The sequence below is a fragment of the Chelonia mydas genome, chromosome 1 (assembly GCF_015237465.2).
Source record: "Chelonia mydas isolate rCheMyd1 chromosome 1, rCheMyd1.pri.v2, whole genome shotgun sequence".
Taxonomy (NCBI): domain Eukaryota; kingdom Metazoa; phylum Chordata; order Testudines; family Cheloniidae; genus Chelonia; species Chelonia mydas.
The window spans coordinates 209179252-209193647 of NC_057849.1; the positions used below are offsets into that span (position 1 = coordinate 209179252).

General features: G+C 44.3%; 1 protein-coding gene across 1 annotated transcript; it reads left to right on the plus strand.

The window, feature by feature from the left end:
• Positions 1 to 646: 646 nt before the first annotated feature.
• LOC119567286 (killer cell lectin-like receptor subfamily F member 1) lies at positions 647 to 14119 on the plus strand. Its single transcript, XM_043547251.1, has 6 exons — positions 647 to 706; positions 4119 to 4208; positions 6785 to 6928; positions 9178 to 9332; positions 11007 to 11125; positions 13303 to 14119. Exons 2-6 carry the CDS (start codon positions 4187 to 4189, stop codon positions 13448 to 13450), a joined length of 588 nt encoding a protein of 195 aa, XP_043403186.1. The 5' UTR covers positions 647 to 706; positions 4119 to 4186; the 3' UTR covers positions 13451 to 14119.
• Positions 14120 to 14396: the final 277 nt, after the last annotated feature.

Genomic DNA, 14396 nt, shown 5'->3' on the forward strand with positions numbered 1-14396 from the left:
ACCACTTCTACCTAATCTATCCGGTCCCTGACATTGGATCAGTGTAATATTCAATGTCTAATATTCACTAGTGGCATAGCCCTGCACACAGGTTGGTGCATAAACTACCAGGAGTAGCCCGGGGAGCTATGATTTCTCACAGACGCTTCTCTGAGGCACAATTCCCTCTCTGCATCTCCCTTGCTCCAAGGGAGTGGTAATTTTATGCTGGCACATATCAGCAGAATTTGTGACTCCCCCTGAGTTGACTCAACTATGTCAGCCAGTTTGTTGTGGGCAGAGTCAAGCATCCACCCATTCTCCCCCTCTCCCCTCCCACACTCACACACACACACACACACACACTCCACCCATTCTCCCCCTCTCCCCTCACACACACACACTACTTATCCACCTGTTCCAAGATTCAGGTAGTTCATGCAGCAGTGTAAGGCAGATTCTTACTCCCCCCATTGCTCCTCTGCATAGACGTGTAGTCTCAGGTATAATCTAGCCCATTGTTTCTAGCAGTAATGAAGCTGAGCCAGCACCGTGGGGAACATATGCACTTTGCAGATAGACTGATTCTTGTAATGGTGTCTCTGTGTAATGGTTCTCACATCCAACATTGTCAGCATTTCCTTGCTCCTTACGGGGATCACATATGCTGAACTGCGTGTGCATTGTAAATCTGAAAGGACCAGCAGATCAGAGACTTCCCCTTCTGGTATTGTGGGTATTTGTTGGGGTAGCATGTTTAGTTATTAGAGATGTATTCTTTATTATGTTAGAAAACTGTAAAAACAATATTGCTGAGAATCTCTAAATTATAAATCATGTATAGAAATTATTTCAACATTTTAAATGGTGACTTTTCTATTCACTGGCTTATTGAGCCCTACAACAGCTCTGTGGTGAACGCAGTTTCAAAAGTAGTTTAAACTGGCATTTTCTGATTTTCTGAAATTCTTTTGTGCTCTCTTTCTGAAATTTGGGAGGAGGGAAGTGCCTTAAAATAAAACTGATTTTTAATGAGAACATTCACAAATTAATCAATATAATGTATTGGACTGGGGTTTGGTTTACTGCCGTTCAGACTCTAGGCATCTAAGCACCTTGTTTATTATGAAACCTTATCTAAGTCACAACTCATTTGCTCCATTGCAGCAACACTCCCAGTGTGTGATTGGCCACAGTTACCCTGGTGAGACCATCTTATATGCAGAGCTTCACCTACTATTTGTACTGTAAGCCATCTTTACCCCACCTCCTTGTCCTGAACAGCACTGAGTGCAGGTCAGATGGCCCACAGAATACTTTAAACTGAACTACAGAGTGAACTTTATGAGAATACTACCTTGTGACACTGTATGGGGGCAGGGTTAGAGACCTGGTGGTTATCTGAGTGTGACTCTGTGGCTTATTGTGGGAATGCAACCTCAACCCTGAATTTCCTGGGTTTCTAATCTTTGGGTTTGTGTTATAACTAGAACACTCTTGTAAGGTGGACAAACTCTGACAGGGTGTATTCAGTCATTGTGGCTCCCTGCTGAGTCCACCACAGTCCTACTACCCCTGCCCCAAGAAGTAGCAAGCTGGGAGAAGAACAGCAGTGAAGGTGACTCCTACAAGCTTTCCTAGAGAGGACTCTCTGGAGCAGCCATTTTGGAAACCACAGAGACCTGGTCCTCCAAGGGCAAAAGGGGCTAGCAATAGCCAATCAGGGGCCATGCTGGCCCAAATAAAAAGGGCTGCCTGGCTTTAGCAGTTTAGCTCCTGGCTGGGAGTGGAGGAGGGAAGAAGTGGGTTTGTACCTGGCTGGAGTAGCCAGCAATCAGACAGCATTCATGGTGGGCTGAATTTCCATAGCTGGGATCACCGGGGGAGAAGGACCTGGGGATGCTGGACCTGAGACAGGGCTGGAGATAAAGGGGCCAGGTGGAAAGAGGCCCAGAGAAACAGCAGTGAAGGACTGAGGGAAGTGATATATGGCTGCTGGTTGTAGGATCCCTGGGCTGGAAACCAGAGCAGTGCGTGGCCTGGGTTCCTCCACCAGCCACAGGTAAAGTAGTGTAAGACCCAAGAAGGGGGCAGGGCTTAGTTGCAAACCTGAACAATTTAAAGAACCAGAACCAGGTTGAAGATCCTAGTGAGGGCAAATAGCCTGATTGTTTACTGGAATCTTTAATACCCCACAAGGGGTTCATTTCAATTTTGTGACTTGGCCAGAGGGCCAAACCACTGAAAACCCACCAAAGTTGTCCTGCAGCCTGCAGGGAGCACCAGGGGTGAGAAAAGGCCTGTGGTACCACACCAAGCTGCTCAGAGGTGCTCAAGAGGTGAGTGCCCCTTTAGAATCATGGAATCATAGAATATCAGGGTTGGAAGGGACCTCAGGAGGTCATCTAGTCCAACCCCCTGCTCAAAGCAGGACCAATCCCCCACTAAATCATCCCAGCCAGGGCTTTCTCAAGCCTGACCTTAAAAACCTCTAAGGAAGGAGATTCCACCACCTCCCTAGGTAACCACCTTCACCACCTTCCTAGTGAAAAAGTTTTTCCTAATATCCAACCTAAACCTCCCCCACTGCAACTTGGGACCATTACTCCTTGTTCTGTCATCTGCTACCACTGAGAACAGTCTAGATCCATCCTCTTTGGAACCCCCTTTCAGGTAGTTGAAAGCAGCTATCAAATCCCCCCTCATTCTTCTCTTCTGCGGACTAAATAATCCCAGTTCCCTCAGCCTCTCCTCATAAATCATGTGCTCCAGCCCCCTAATCATTTTTGTTGTCCTCTGATGGACTCTTTCCAATTTTTCCACATCCTTCTTGTAGCGTGGGGCCCAAAACTGGACACAGTACTCCAGATGAGGCCTCACCAATGCTGAATAGAGGGGAATGATCACATCCCTCAATCTGCTGGCAATGCTCCTATTTATACAGCCCAAAATGCCGTTAGCCTTCTTGGCAACAAGAGCACACTGTTGACTCATATCCAGCTTCTCGTCCTTTTCTGCAGAACTGCTGCCTAGCCACTCGGTCCCTTGTCTGTAGCAGTGCATGGGATTCTTCGATCCTAAGTGCAGGACTCTCAATGCTCTGATATGAACCTTCAACCTCAACTTCACTTTAACAAAGACTTTGGTGTGGGACCATTATCCTTTCTATACAGTCATATGAACCAGTTTTCAGTCCAAATGACAGTGACCCCACAGCACATCCTTCTGAAGAAACGAGGGTCAGACATTAGGGGAGGAAACCTCCACAGTAACTCTTCATGGAGATTTTCCTGAGGTGTCCCATTGGTGGGATGGCAAGTTTACCCCCCTTGGGGGAAAAAGAAGAGAATTCATTCCCCCAGAGACCACTACTCGATGCATATCTCAGGATCTCTCTCTGAGGCATAGGTTCAGGGTGTTGTGGTCCTTGTCCCCTCCTGTACACCATTCCCTAGTTCTCTGGATGAGTGGTTCTATCGGAGCGTCATTACTAGGACTTGCCTCAAAGAGCAGCGATTCACTCCAGAGGGGGCAACAGGAAGTGTGGTTCAACCTGGGGCTGTGTTACCTTTTTCAGGTAATCTGTGTGGCACTGGTGTGTGAACAATGTATCCCCCAGCCCTGCATCCAACTTGCTAAAGATCACAGTGGAACCCCAGTGCCACAGAAACAACTGATCCCTTCCCCTTCCCGCTACATGGAAGAAAGCTATGTGTGGATGGTTCTCATCATATAGGCTGAACGAATTTTCATGTAGTATTTTATAATCCGTGACATTTACAGCATTCCCTTCCTCTGCCAATACTATGATCCTGTTATAGGAAGCAATTGAGTTCCTCGGGGTCCCAGTCATCCTGGGAAACATTCACGCCAAGGTCCTTCTCCCAGAGTGTGATTCTCTCCTATCCTGCCCTTTGTGTCTCCATTTACATCTGTGCAAAGTGGGTGTAAAATGCTAACAAATAAAGATATTTCCTTTCACTTAGAAGTATTTTTAGACTGTCATTTTCTATCTCAGCACTTGGTTAGAAACTGTCCGATATCTGAAGCCAATGTGGCAACGCTTGCGCATGCTAGCAATGTGAGGGCTTAAATTGCAATTTCCTCCAAAGCAACTCTTTTGTTTTTCTTTTTTGCAGGTCCTGGCTCCCAGTGTTCAAGCTGGCTCCATGTTGTTCTAGTCCTGGGGCTTATCGCACTGGTTTTCATGGCTGTTCTAATCACTATTTGTGAGTGCCACTTTCCAGATGACAACTTTTGCTTTATTCATTCAGCTATGTGCATGTTTAAACCTCTCCAAGAGGATATTACATGTAAAAAATAACTGACATTAATGCAACATTATGGGTGACAAGTTAAACACATACATCAGAAAATTAAAATATTAATGTTTCCACAGGGACATTTACTATTATTTCACACGCAGGATATTTATGAAGGTGAATAGTTAACAAAGCATCAAGTACTCAGAGATACTGTATATGCGCTCTGTGGGGGACTTCAGTGACCTATGAGACAGTTAACCTTTGAATTTCTCTATTCATAAGATTAAATTGCCAACCTTGACTTTGTGACACTGGACCATAAGGTAGTTTTCTTTGTTTAATTTCCTTGGGCAGATCATTAGCTGGTGTAGACTCATAGACTTTAAGCCCAGAAGGGACCATCATGATCATCTAATCTGACATCCTGCACATTGCAAGCCACAGAACCTCATCTACCCACTCCTGTAATAGACCCCTAACCTCTGTCTGAGTTACTGTAGTCGTCAAATCATGACTTAAAGATTTCAGGTTACAGAGAATCCACCATTTACACTAGTTTAAACCTGCAAGTGACCCCATGCTGCAGAAGAAGGCGAAAAACCCCCGGCGTCACTGCCAGTCTGACCCAAAGGGAAATACCTTCCAGACCCCAAATATGGTGGCCAGTTAGACCCTGAGCGTGTGAGCAACACTCACCAGCCAGACACCTGGAAAGAACTTGTTGTAGTAACTCAGAGCCCTCCCCATCTAGTGTCCCATCACCCACCATTGGAGATGTTTGCTGCTAGCAGTCACAGGTCGGCTACATGCCATTGTATGCAGTCCCATCATACCATCCCCTCCATAAACTTATCAAGTCCAGTCTTGAAGACAGTTAGGTTCTTTGCCCCCACTGCTCCCCTTGGAAGGCTGTTCCAGAACTTCACTCCTCTGATGGTTAGAAACCTTCATCTAATTTCATGCCTAAACTTGTTGATGGCCAGTTTATATCCATTTGTTCTTGTTTCCACATTGGCGCTGAACTCTCCTCTCCCTCCCTGGTATTTATCCCTCCAATATATTTATAGAGAGCAGTCATATCTCCCCTCAGCCTTCACGTGGTTAGGCTAAACAAGCCAAGCTCTTTGAGTCTCCTCTCATAAGGTAGGTTTTCCATTCCTCGGATCATCCTCGTAGCCATCCTCTGCACCTGAATAGCTCCAGCAAAGTATCCTTGTTCAACAAAGCACTTAAGCACATGCTTAACTTTAGACACATGCTTAAATCCCATTGACCTCCATGAAACATTAGTGTGTGATTGAAGTTAAGCACATGCTTAAGTGCTTTGGTGAATCAGCAGTTCTATGAATGTGAAGCTTAAAAGGTGTATCTCTTTCTGCTTTGGGGTATAGTGTGGAATGAGGTTAAAAACTAAACCCCTGCTATCTCTTGACACTAGTCTTCAATATTGTGAATTCTCTGATAGCATTACTATTATGTTCTTTGGCCTAAGAGCTCCTTTTAGCTTAACTGTACATCCCCACTAACTAGGCCTTTAAAGGTGACAGACCAAAGGGGGGGAAAGAGTTGTCCTGCTTTTTACATCTTTTTGAGGTTTAAATAAGCACTATGGGTTGACCCTCTGGTCTAAGTGGTCCCACTCTCCAATTACACCTGGATCAAACATGTTGGAAATTTGCAGGTGGGTTTGAGCCATAACCTGGAGTCCAAGTGTGATCTTCTTCTAACAGCAGGCAGCATCAGGGTCACTTTAAAGTAATTTCAACTTTGGAGACTGTGGAGACCCTGTGCACATAATTCAGTGGTCGGATATGAATACAGAAAATCCCTAAGCACTCATCATATTCTTAGGTGGTGCCATTGGCAGATATGGTTGAATAATTTTTCAAGTTACATATTATTTTTTGTATGTTTGTAAACTATTTAAATAACTATAAGCCCTGAAAGGGTTTGTAGTGGGTTTTTTTTACTGCTTGTTTGTTACCTTAGAAATATCAGGATTATCAATTTTGACTTCCTTGTTATTGCTGGAGGATTTCTGTGCTGACTCTGCTACATAGGAAGGTAGCGTCTCATCCTTTAAATTAAATATTGGGATGTTGGATCTTTTTGTTAACGAGATTTACTCTCATATGCTTAGGTTAAATGGGGGCTAATAAAAGAAAAAACAGAATTCTAGACAGTCTGAATGAAATTGATCTCTTTTCAATTAATCAGATATATAACTGTAGTACGTGTAATGTCATAACCATACCTATTCTCCACCAAAGTAGGCAAGACCTGAATTTCTTATGGAGAAAACAAGCAGGGAAAACAAATCAAATTTAAACAAAAAACAACAAAGAGAAAAAAGATACCAGGCCTTCTTGATATCTCATAACCCAACAAAAAAGTCACAAACCTATTTTTAATCCCTTTGCAAGCTGCCTTCCTCACTGACTGTGCTGTCTGTAATACAACTGTGTTTTCTGACCCTCAGATACCAAGACTGCATATTACTAATGCTCCTATTAACCTTGTTGTCTTCCTTTGCATTCAAGTCTGGAGGGGAAATGGTCAGAGTCCGTCCAAGCTCAGGACAACCTGCACTGAAAACACTACATCTTCAGGGGAATCTCCATGCACAGGGAGATGCTCGATGACAATCAGTGGATTAATAGACTATCTGTGTGAAGATAGAGAGGGTGAGGAGTTACAGCCCTTCTCTAACTGTGCAGTGTGTTCCCTTCTGCTGTTTGTTAACACCCCTCTTCTATAACAACCTGAAAATGTTATGGGTCAAAATGTGGCTTCTTTACTGTCCCCGTTGAAATCAATGGAACGATTCACAGAAGAACGTACTACTCAGGATGAATAAGAGTATCAGAATCTGGCCCTGAAGATGTATTTGAACCAATATTTACAATTCCTAGTTAGTAATTGTAATTATTGATACATACACTGTGCTTGGAATAGAACTGGAATGTCCAGGGCTGCTTTTAAAAATGACATTAGGTACCTTAGAGCAGTGATTCTCAACCTGTGGTCCATGGACTCCTGGGGGTCCGCAGACTATGTCTAAGGAGTCTGTGAAAGACTTAGACTGAAAACTGACTGAACGGAATTCAGCTATATCTACAAAGGGGTTTCCAAAGGGGTCCCGACCTCCATTTGAAATTTCCAAAGGGGTCTCAAATGAAAACCACTGCCTTACAGCTTCCAGGTGTTTTCAAGAACCGCCTGAGGCCAAGGATGTTTTGCAAAGAGAGGGAAGGTCTTTGGCAGCCTGGGACCTTTACCAAATGACACATGTAGCCTTATTGCCCTGAATCTCTAATTTGGTGATAAATATTACTTGTTTTTAAATATTTTTATAATGCAAATATTTTGCTTAAAACCTGTAGCAGGAAGCCAAGCAGGAGTGAGCTGTAGCTCACGAAAGCTTATGCTCACATAAATTTGTTAGTCTCTAAGGTGCCACAAGTACTCCTTTTCTTTTTGCGAATACAGACTAACACGGCTGCTACTCTGAAACCTAGGGAAGGTTGTAAACAGAAGCTCCTATGGTGAGGGAGAAAGAACGAGTGTAGTTTTAGGGATAATACTGTTTCCCGTATTCTAATAAAGTTACTTGTTCATTGTGACCCTCTGTAGACTTGGATCTAAAGTACGCTGGTACCATGTTCAGGCTAACACTTGTAACCGATGCACTCTGGAGGTCTAGGCTAGATAAGGCCGGGTGCTCTTAACACGTGTTGAACCGGTCAAGTTAAAGTCTTTGCCTAGACAAGGGCTGTGTTAGAAGGAAGTACATTTTCTGTGTCTCTCTAACCCAGGGAGGGTGTGACATTTGGAGTGCAATTATTCAGACCAGTGAGAGGTTGTCACTTCTTGCCATGTAACCCTGGGTGTCTTTAATGCTCTGCTGCTGTAGCTCACAGCCCAGACACCAACAGCCAGCAAACGCACATGCAGCTCCCTGAGCGTGTGTGCACTGTGCAGCCCTGGTTCAGCGCTCTGACCCCAGCAGCCTGACACAACACAACAGCCACACCCGGGTCTTCACCAGATTCGTTACAACTCACCCAGATCCTGTGGAAAACATGTTTTTAATGTCATTTCCCCACCAGAGTTAGGAAAACTAATTTTTTTTCCTGTAACACTCTTCAGTAGTAGTGGCATAAGAAGCCTGTTCTACTCTCAGAATAGATTATCCAAATTCTCCCTCTCCTTTATTTAACTGGAAACTGATCGTATTTGCATAAGTGGCAATTTTACTTTTCTAGTCTTCTTTTTTCAATGAGGAGACTTCTTCTCTGCTATGTCGCTTGCTCTCAGCTCGTTGTTGTTCCCCATCCTCTCCTCATCATGTTAGATTGTAGGATTTTCAGGGCAGGGACCATGTTTCAACTCAGAGGGGCCCTTTCTCAAGCCATTAGGAGCTACTAAGATACAAAGAAAAAGAAGAATCCTCGTCTTTTACTTACACACACACACACACACGTGCAAACAATATTCAGGTCACTGATTTACCGCCATTTCAGGTTAAGGGAAAACACCCGAACAAGCAAGAACAGTCACAGGCTGCATCTCAACAACTGAGAACAAAATGGCAGCTGCTGCCTTCAGGCTCCTAGAGAGGCAAACGTGCAGCACACAGGAAACAAAAGCACCAGTTTCACAGTTTGAGGCCGGAGCATGCACGGTGTCATGTTGCTCGAAGCAATCTTTCCCTAAATAGGCATTTAACCCATTCAACGATAATTAGAAGAATGTAAGACAGGTCGGTAAAATGCAGGGCAACTGACAGCTGTGACATTTCACCAAGAATATTTAATTTTCCAAAATGTACTGTTAGCAGCTGGGAGGCTATTTGCTTCCCCACAATATGTGACGGGAGTAATTAAACCATTTGTGATGCTGGGTAATGATCTTCTTTCCTTCCCCTCCCCAGGAAGAACCGAGTGTCTGCTCTGCCCCCCAGGGTGGATGCTGCACAGGGGGAGCTGTTACTATTTCTCAGAGCAGTCGGGGACCTGGGATGCCAGTATGCGAAATTGTTCAGGCAGGAAATCCCAGCTGCTTGTTGTTGAAGATGAGGCTGAGATGGTAAGTCTGGGAACATTCCACATAGTACCCAGCAATCAGCAAACCCTCCATGTCATTCAGACACTTGACTGAAAAGCACAAATATACCCTAGGTTTTATCAGAACCTCTGACCAGGCAGGCTCTCCCTGAGAAACTGTCTGTGAATGGGCTTTTATTTCCCCACAAACAAGAGCCCCACTTGGGAAGACACCAAGAGGGAGCAGGGCCTGGTCTTTCTTCCCTCTGGCTGCGATCAGTCCTCTGATCCATTACTGAAAAGCTGCTCTACCAATTCAGTGGGCTTCCCTGGGTCTCCGTGAGGCTGATGGGCAGATGCTTCAGATGCAAATGTAGAAAGCAGAATAAGTTCTGATCTGGGAGGAGATTGGGGGTGTGATCAAGGGCTTTCCGCAGTCTGCTAAGGCAGGAAAGGCTTTGCTTTGCGGTTGAGTGCGACTTTCACGCTGTCAGGTTTCAGAGTAACAGCCGTGTTAGTCTGTATTCGCAAAAAGAAAAGGAGTACTTGTGGCACCTTAGAGACTAACCGATTTATTTGAGCATAAGCTTTCGTGAGCTACAGCTCACTTCATCGGATGCATACTGTGGAAAGTGTAGAAGATCTTATTATATACACACAAAAAGCATGAAAAAATACCTCCTCCCACCCCACTCTCCTGCTGGTAATAGCTTATCTAAAGTGATCACTCTCCTTACAATGTGTATGATAATCAAGGTGGGCCATTTCCAGCACAAATCCAGGTTTTCTCACCCCCCCCCCCCCCCACAAACTCACTCTCCTGCTGGTAATAGCTTATCTAAAGTGACCACTCTCCTTACATTGTGTGTGATAATCAAGGTGGGCCATTTCCAGCACAAATCCAGGGTTTAACAAGAACGTCGGGGGGGGGGGGGGGAGGGGTAGGAAAAAACATTTCTCCTTGTTTTTTCCTACCCCCCCCCCCAAACGTTCTTGTTAAACCCTGGATTTGTGCTGGAAATGGCCCACCTTGATTATCATACACAATGTAAGGAGAGTGGTCACTTTAGATAAGCTATTACCAGCAGGAGCGTGAGTTTGTGTGGGGGGGGTGTGTGAGAAAACCTGGATTTGTGCTGGAAATGGCCCAACTTGATTATCATACACATTGTAAGGACAGTGATCGCTTTAGATAAGCTATTACCAGCAGGAGAGTGGGGTGGGAGGAGGTATTTTTTCATGCTTTTTGTGTGTATATAATATCTTCTACACTTTCCACAGTATGCATCCAATGAAGTGAGCTGTAGCTCACGAAAGCTTATGCTCAAATAAATTGGTTAGTCTCTAAGGTGCCACAAGTACTCCTTTTCTTTTCACGCTGTAGAGGGCCTGCCCAGTCTCCCTTTGGAAATGTAGAGGATAGATTCCCTCTACAAGGTAAAAAAGGCCTGATTTTCATGTCTGGCAGTTCACTCAGGGTCTGGCTGTTTTCAGCGACTCTTATGTTCTCCCAAGTGCAAGACTTTTGGGAAAAGCAGCTATAAGGATTCCCATGTGCCCTCAGGCTGTTCCAACCAAACTAGTTACCGGTGTGGCTGAGTCCTTGTCTTTCACATGTATCCCAGTCTCGGTTCAAAATGAGCATGTGATTGCATGAGGAATGAGGCAGAGCTGAAATGCCCCATCAGTGTGTAATGTATTTCTGTTTAATCCACAGGAATTTATAGCAACCAGAGCAGAAACAAAATATTTCTGGATTGGATTAAACTTTCAAGAGAAAGCGGGAAGATGGATGTGGCTGGGTGACTCCCAGTTAGAAGGGCACAGGCTGAGCTTGTGGGTGGATTTTTCTTTGTATAAATGTTAAGTTACATTAATATAAATGCAGATACAGCTCTGACCACATAGCTCCCCGCTAAGTAATTCCCAAAGCACAGAGCTAGTACTGTGATTGAAGGCACATATTTAGCTCCATCTTAGATTGCAAAGTCTCCAGCATGACCTGTTCCACAGAGACTAAGTTTTCCTTACTTATAGTCACAGTCTTTAGAAAGAAAAGGAGTACTTGCGGCACCTTAGAGACTAACCAATTTATTTGAGCATAAGCTTTCGTGAGTTACAGCTCACTTCATCGGATGCACACTGTGGAAAATACAGAAGATGTTTTTATACACACAAACCATGAAAAAATGGGTGTTTATCACTACAAAAGGTTTTCTCTCCCCCCACCCTACTCTCCTGCTGGTAATAGCTTATCTAAAGTGATCACTCTCCTTACAATGTGTATGATAATCAAGGTGGGCCATTTCCAGCACAAATCCAGGGTTTAACAAGAACGTCTGAGGAACAGTGCGGGGGGGGGGGGGAAGGAATAAACAAGGACAAATAGGTTACTTTTTATAATGCTCAAATAAATTGGTTAGTCTCTAAGGTGCCACAAGTACTCCTTTTCTTTTTGCGAATACAGACTAACATGGCTGTTACTCTGAAACCAGTCTTTAGAAAGCAGTGGTGCGGGTGATGCTGCATGAAGGTCTCATCCTCAATTTCAAATCACTGCAGATCATTGCTGCTTAGGCACTATCTACACAATCGTTTGGGGGCTATTTTGTAGACGTTTTGCTAGGGCTGTATAGCAGCCCCATGAAAAACCCCTAGGGCTTGTCTGTACTAAGGTTATGGCCACATTGTAACTTAAGTTAATTGATTGCCAATTAACTCAATTCAAGTTACACAACTATACATGTTAGTGTAGACACTGTACAAACATTTGTTCCTTCTGGTCTTGGGTCACCCTACACTGAACTCGAGGAACAAGTGTTTATGGAGTGTCTACATCAGCATGTATCATCAAGATAATTAATTGTTGATTAGAAATTATAGGAACAAAAGTACAGGACCAAACACGTCAGTCTAGACACAACTCTGGTGTAACCACGTGGCACCAGAGTAAAAAGAAAAGTGATTTGTACCTGTGGAGTTTGCCTTGGGGCTTCCAGATGGGGAGAAATCTTCACCCCTGTGACATCAACAGGAATGCAAAACTCCCATTCACTTCAGTGGAACCAGGATTTCACCCCTAGGGTTTGTACTAGTGCAGCTAAATTGGTGGAGATACAACTGCACAAAGCAGCGTCCTCCCTAGACAGGACCTTCTTGGCATCAAAGTGAAGCTGATGATCTCTTTATTCTCTTCTTTGGCAATCAGGTGGCTTTGGGCAGGGTGAGGATAGCCGAGCTGGAGGATTAAGGTGCACTGACACATATCGTAGTAAAGTGGGCACTGCAGGGACACAGTTATTCAAATGGTTTAAAAATGTACAAAAATAATATGTAACTTGAAAGAATTTTCAACCACATCTGCCAATGGCACTAACCTAAGAAGGTGCTGAGTGCCTAGGGATTTTCTGTGTTCATATTTGACCAATGTATTATGTGGCCAGGGTCACCACAGTCCCACCAGCCTCAATTACTGTCCATCAAGTGAGGCCTGTAAGTACTTGAAAGTGACCCTGATGCCGCCTGCTGTTCGTAGAAGATCGCACTTGAACTCCAGGTTATGGCTCAAACCCACCTGCAAACTCCCAACATGTATGAATCAGATGTTATTGGAGAGTGGGACCACTTGGGTTGACCGTCTGGTCTGTCATGCAGACTCGACATTTGGATTCATGTAGCTGAAAACTCCTCCTTGCCTCCTCACTATTAAGACTCACCATTTCTCCTTTGTGGAAGGGTTTTCCTCCTCTTGCTGATAATGCTCATGGACATGACGACCCCTGAATTCCTCCTACCAGTGTCTGCTCTCCATGAATCCCTGTGCAAATCCCATCTGTCCAATCAAATGGATTGCAATGAGCCTGCATATGCCAGTCTAGCCGCATAAGAAAAAAACACACACACACACAAGAAAAAAACCCTGATTCCCTCCTCCCAATCTCTGTTCCTTTCTTTTTATTCAGTACCAAGTTCTGAGCTAACCTCTCAGTGAGCAGCTTTTGTTTTTTCTTTAGGGTGGTGGAAAAGGGAACTCGAGATGGCAACAACTGTTCTGCTTTCAACAAGGAGAAGTTATACTTTGAGAGCTGCCCGAATTTACACAGATGGATCTGCAAGAAAAATGCATTCATGCTGGTTCCCTGGAACACCCCAGAACATTAGACACCGTCCCTTGTAGAATGATGCATTTTCTTGTACTTTGTGATATTTTAATGTAAATAATCATAAGAGCATTGCACAGAAACCATAGCATTCCGCAATCCTGTGTCGATTGACCACTGGGTGCATTAGGGATAGGTTTGTATTGTAACCCCCTGTAGCTCCTGGAGGCCAAGGCTAGAGGATGTTTAGCTAAACAGATTATAATAATTGATGCACGATAAATCAGCTAATAGCACTTTCGATCCAGGGCTGGGCCTTTACCCTTCAGCTCGAGCAACCTCATCCCATTCTATTCACCTGTTCAGATTCCAAATGCTTTTCGTTTTAGGCCAATCCATTTTTCTTAAGATTTAGTGCCAAATGACATCTACATAAACATGGAAATGCCTGTGACTATCTGCTCTGTATTAAGAAATGACTCATAAACACCTCTTTTCTTGCTTACTTTCAACTTTTGTATTATTAAGATTTTCAAGTAGAAACTCTTATGCAATGGAAGGTTCTTTCCTGCTCCTTGGTGCAGCTGCATTAGCAGGAACCATTTTGGTTCCTCTGACCAGCCGTGCCCAAAGATGACTTATGTGTACATTGTGAGTAAATGTCAATATTAATTAACTGGACAGGAAAAATACTCTTCTAACACCTGGGGAACTAAAGCACTTTGGCCCAGATCATAGAATCATAGAAATGAACGCATGTCCCTGTACTCCTGTCGCCTGTACTCAAGGCAGGACTAAGGAATAACTAGACTGGGGGTTGGCAAATGGGAGCTCCAGGAAGCGAACCACAGCCACTGGGAGCTGTGAGAGGCTGTGCCTGCGGACGGTCAACGTAAACAAAATGTCTCGCGGCCTGCCAGCGAATTACCCTGATGGGCCACATGCCGAAGGTTGCCGACCCCTGAACTCGACCACTCCTGACAGGTGTTTGTTTAACCTGTTCTCGA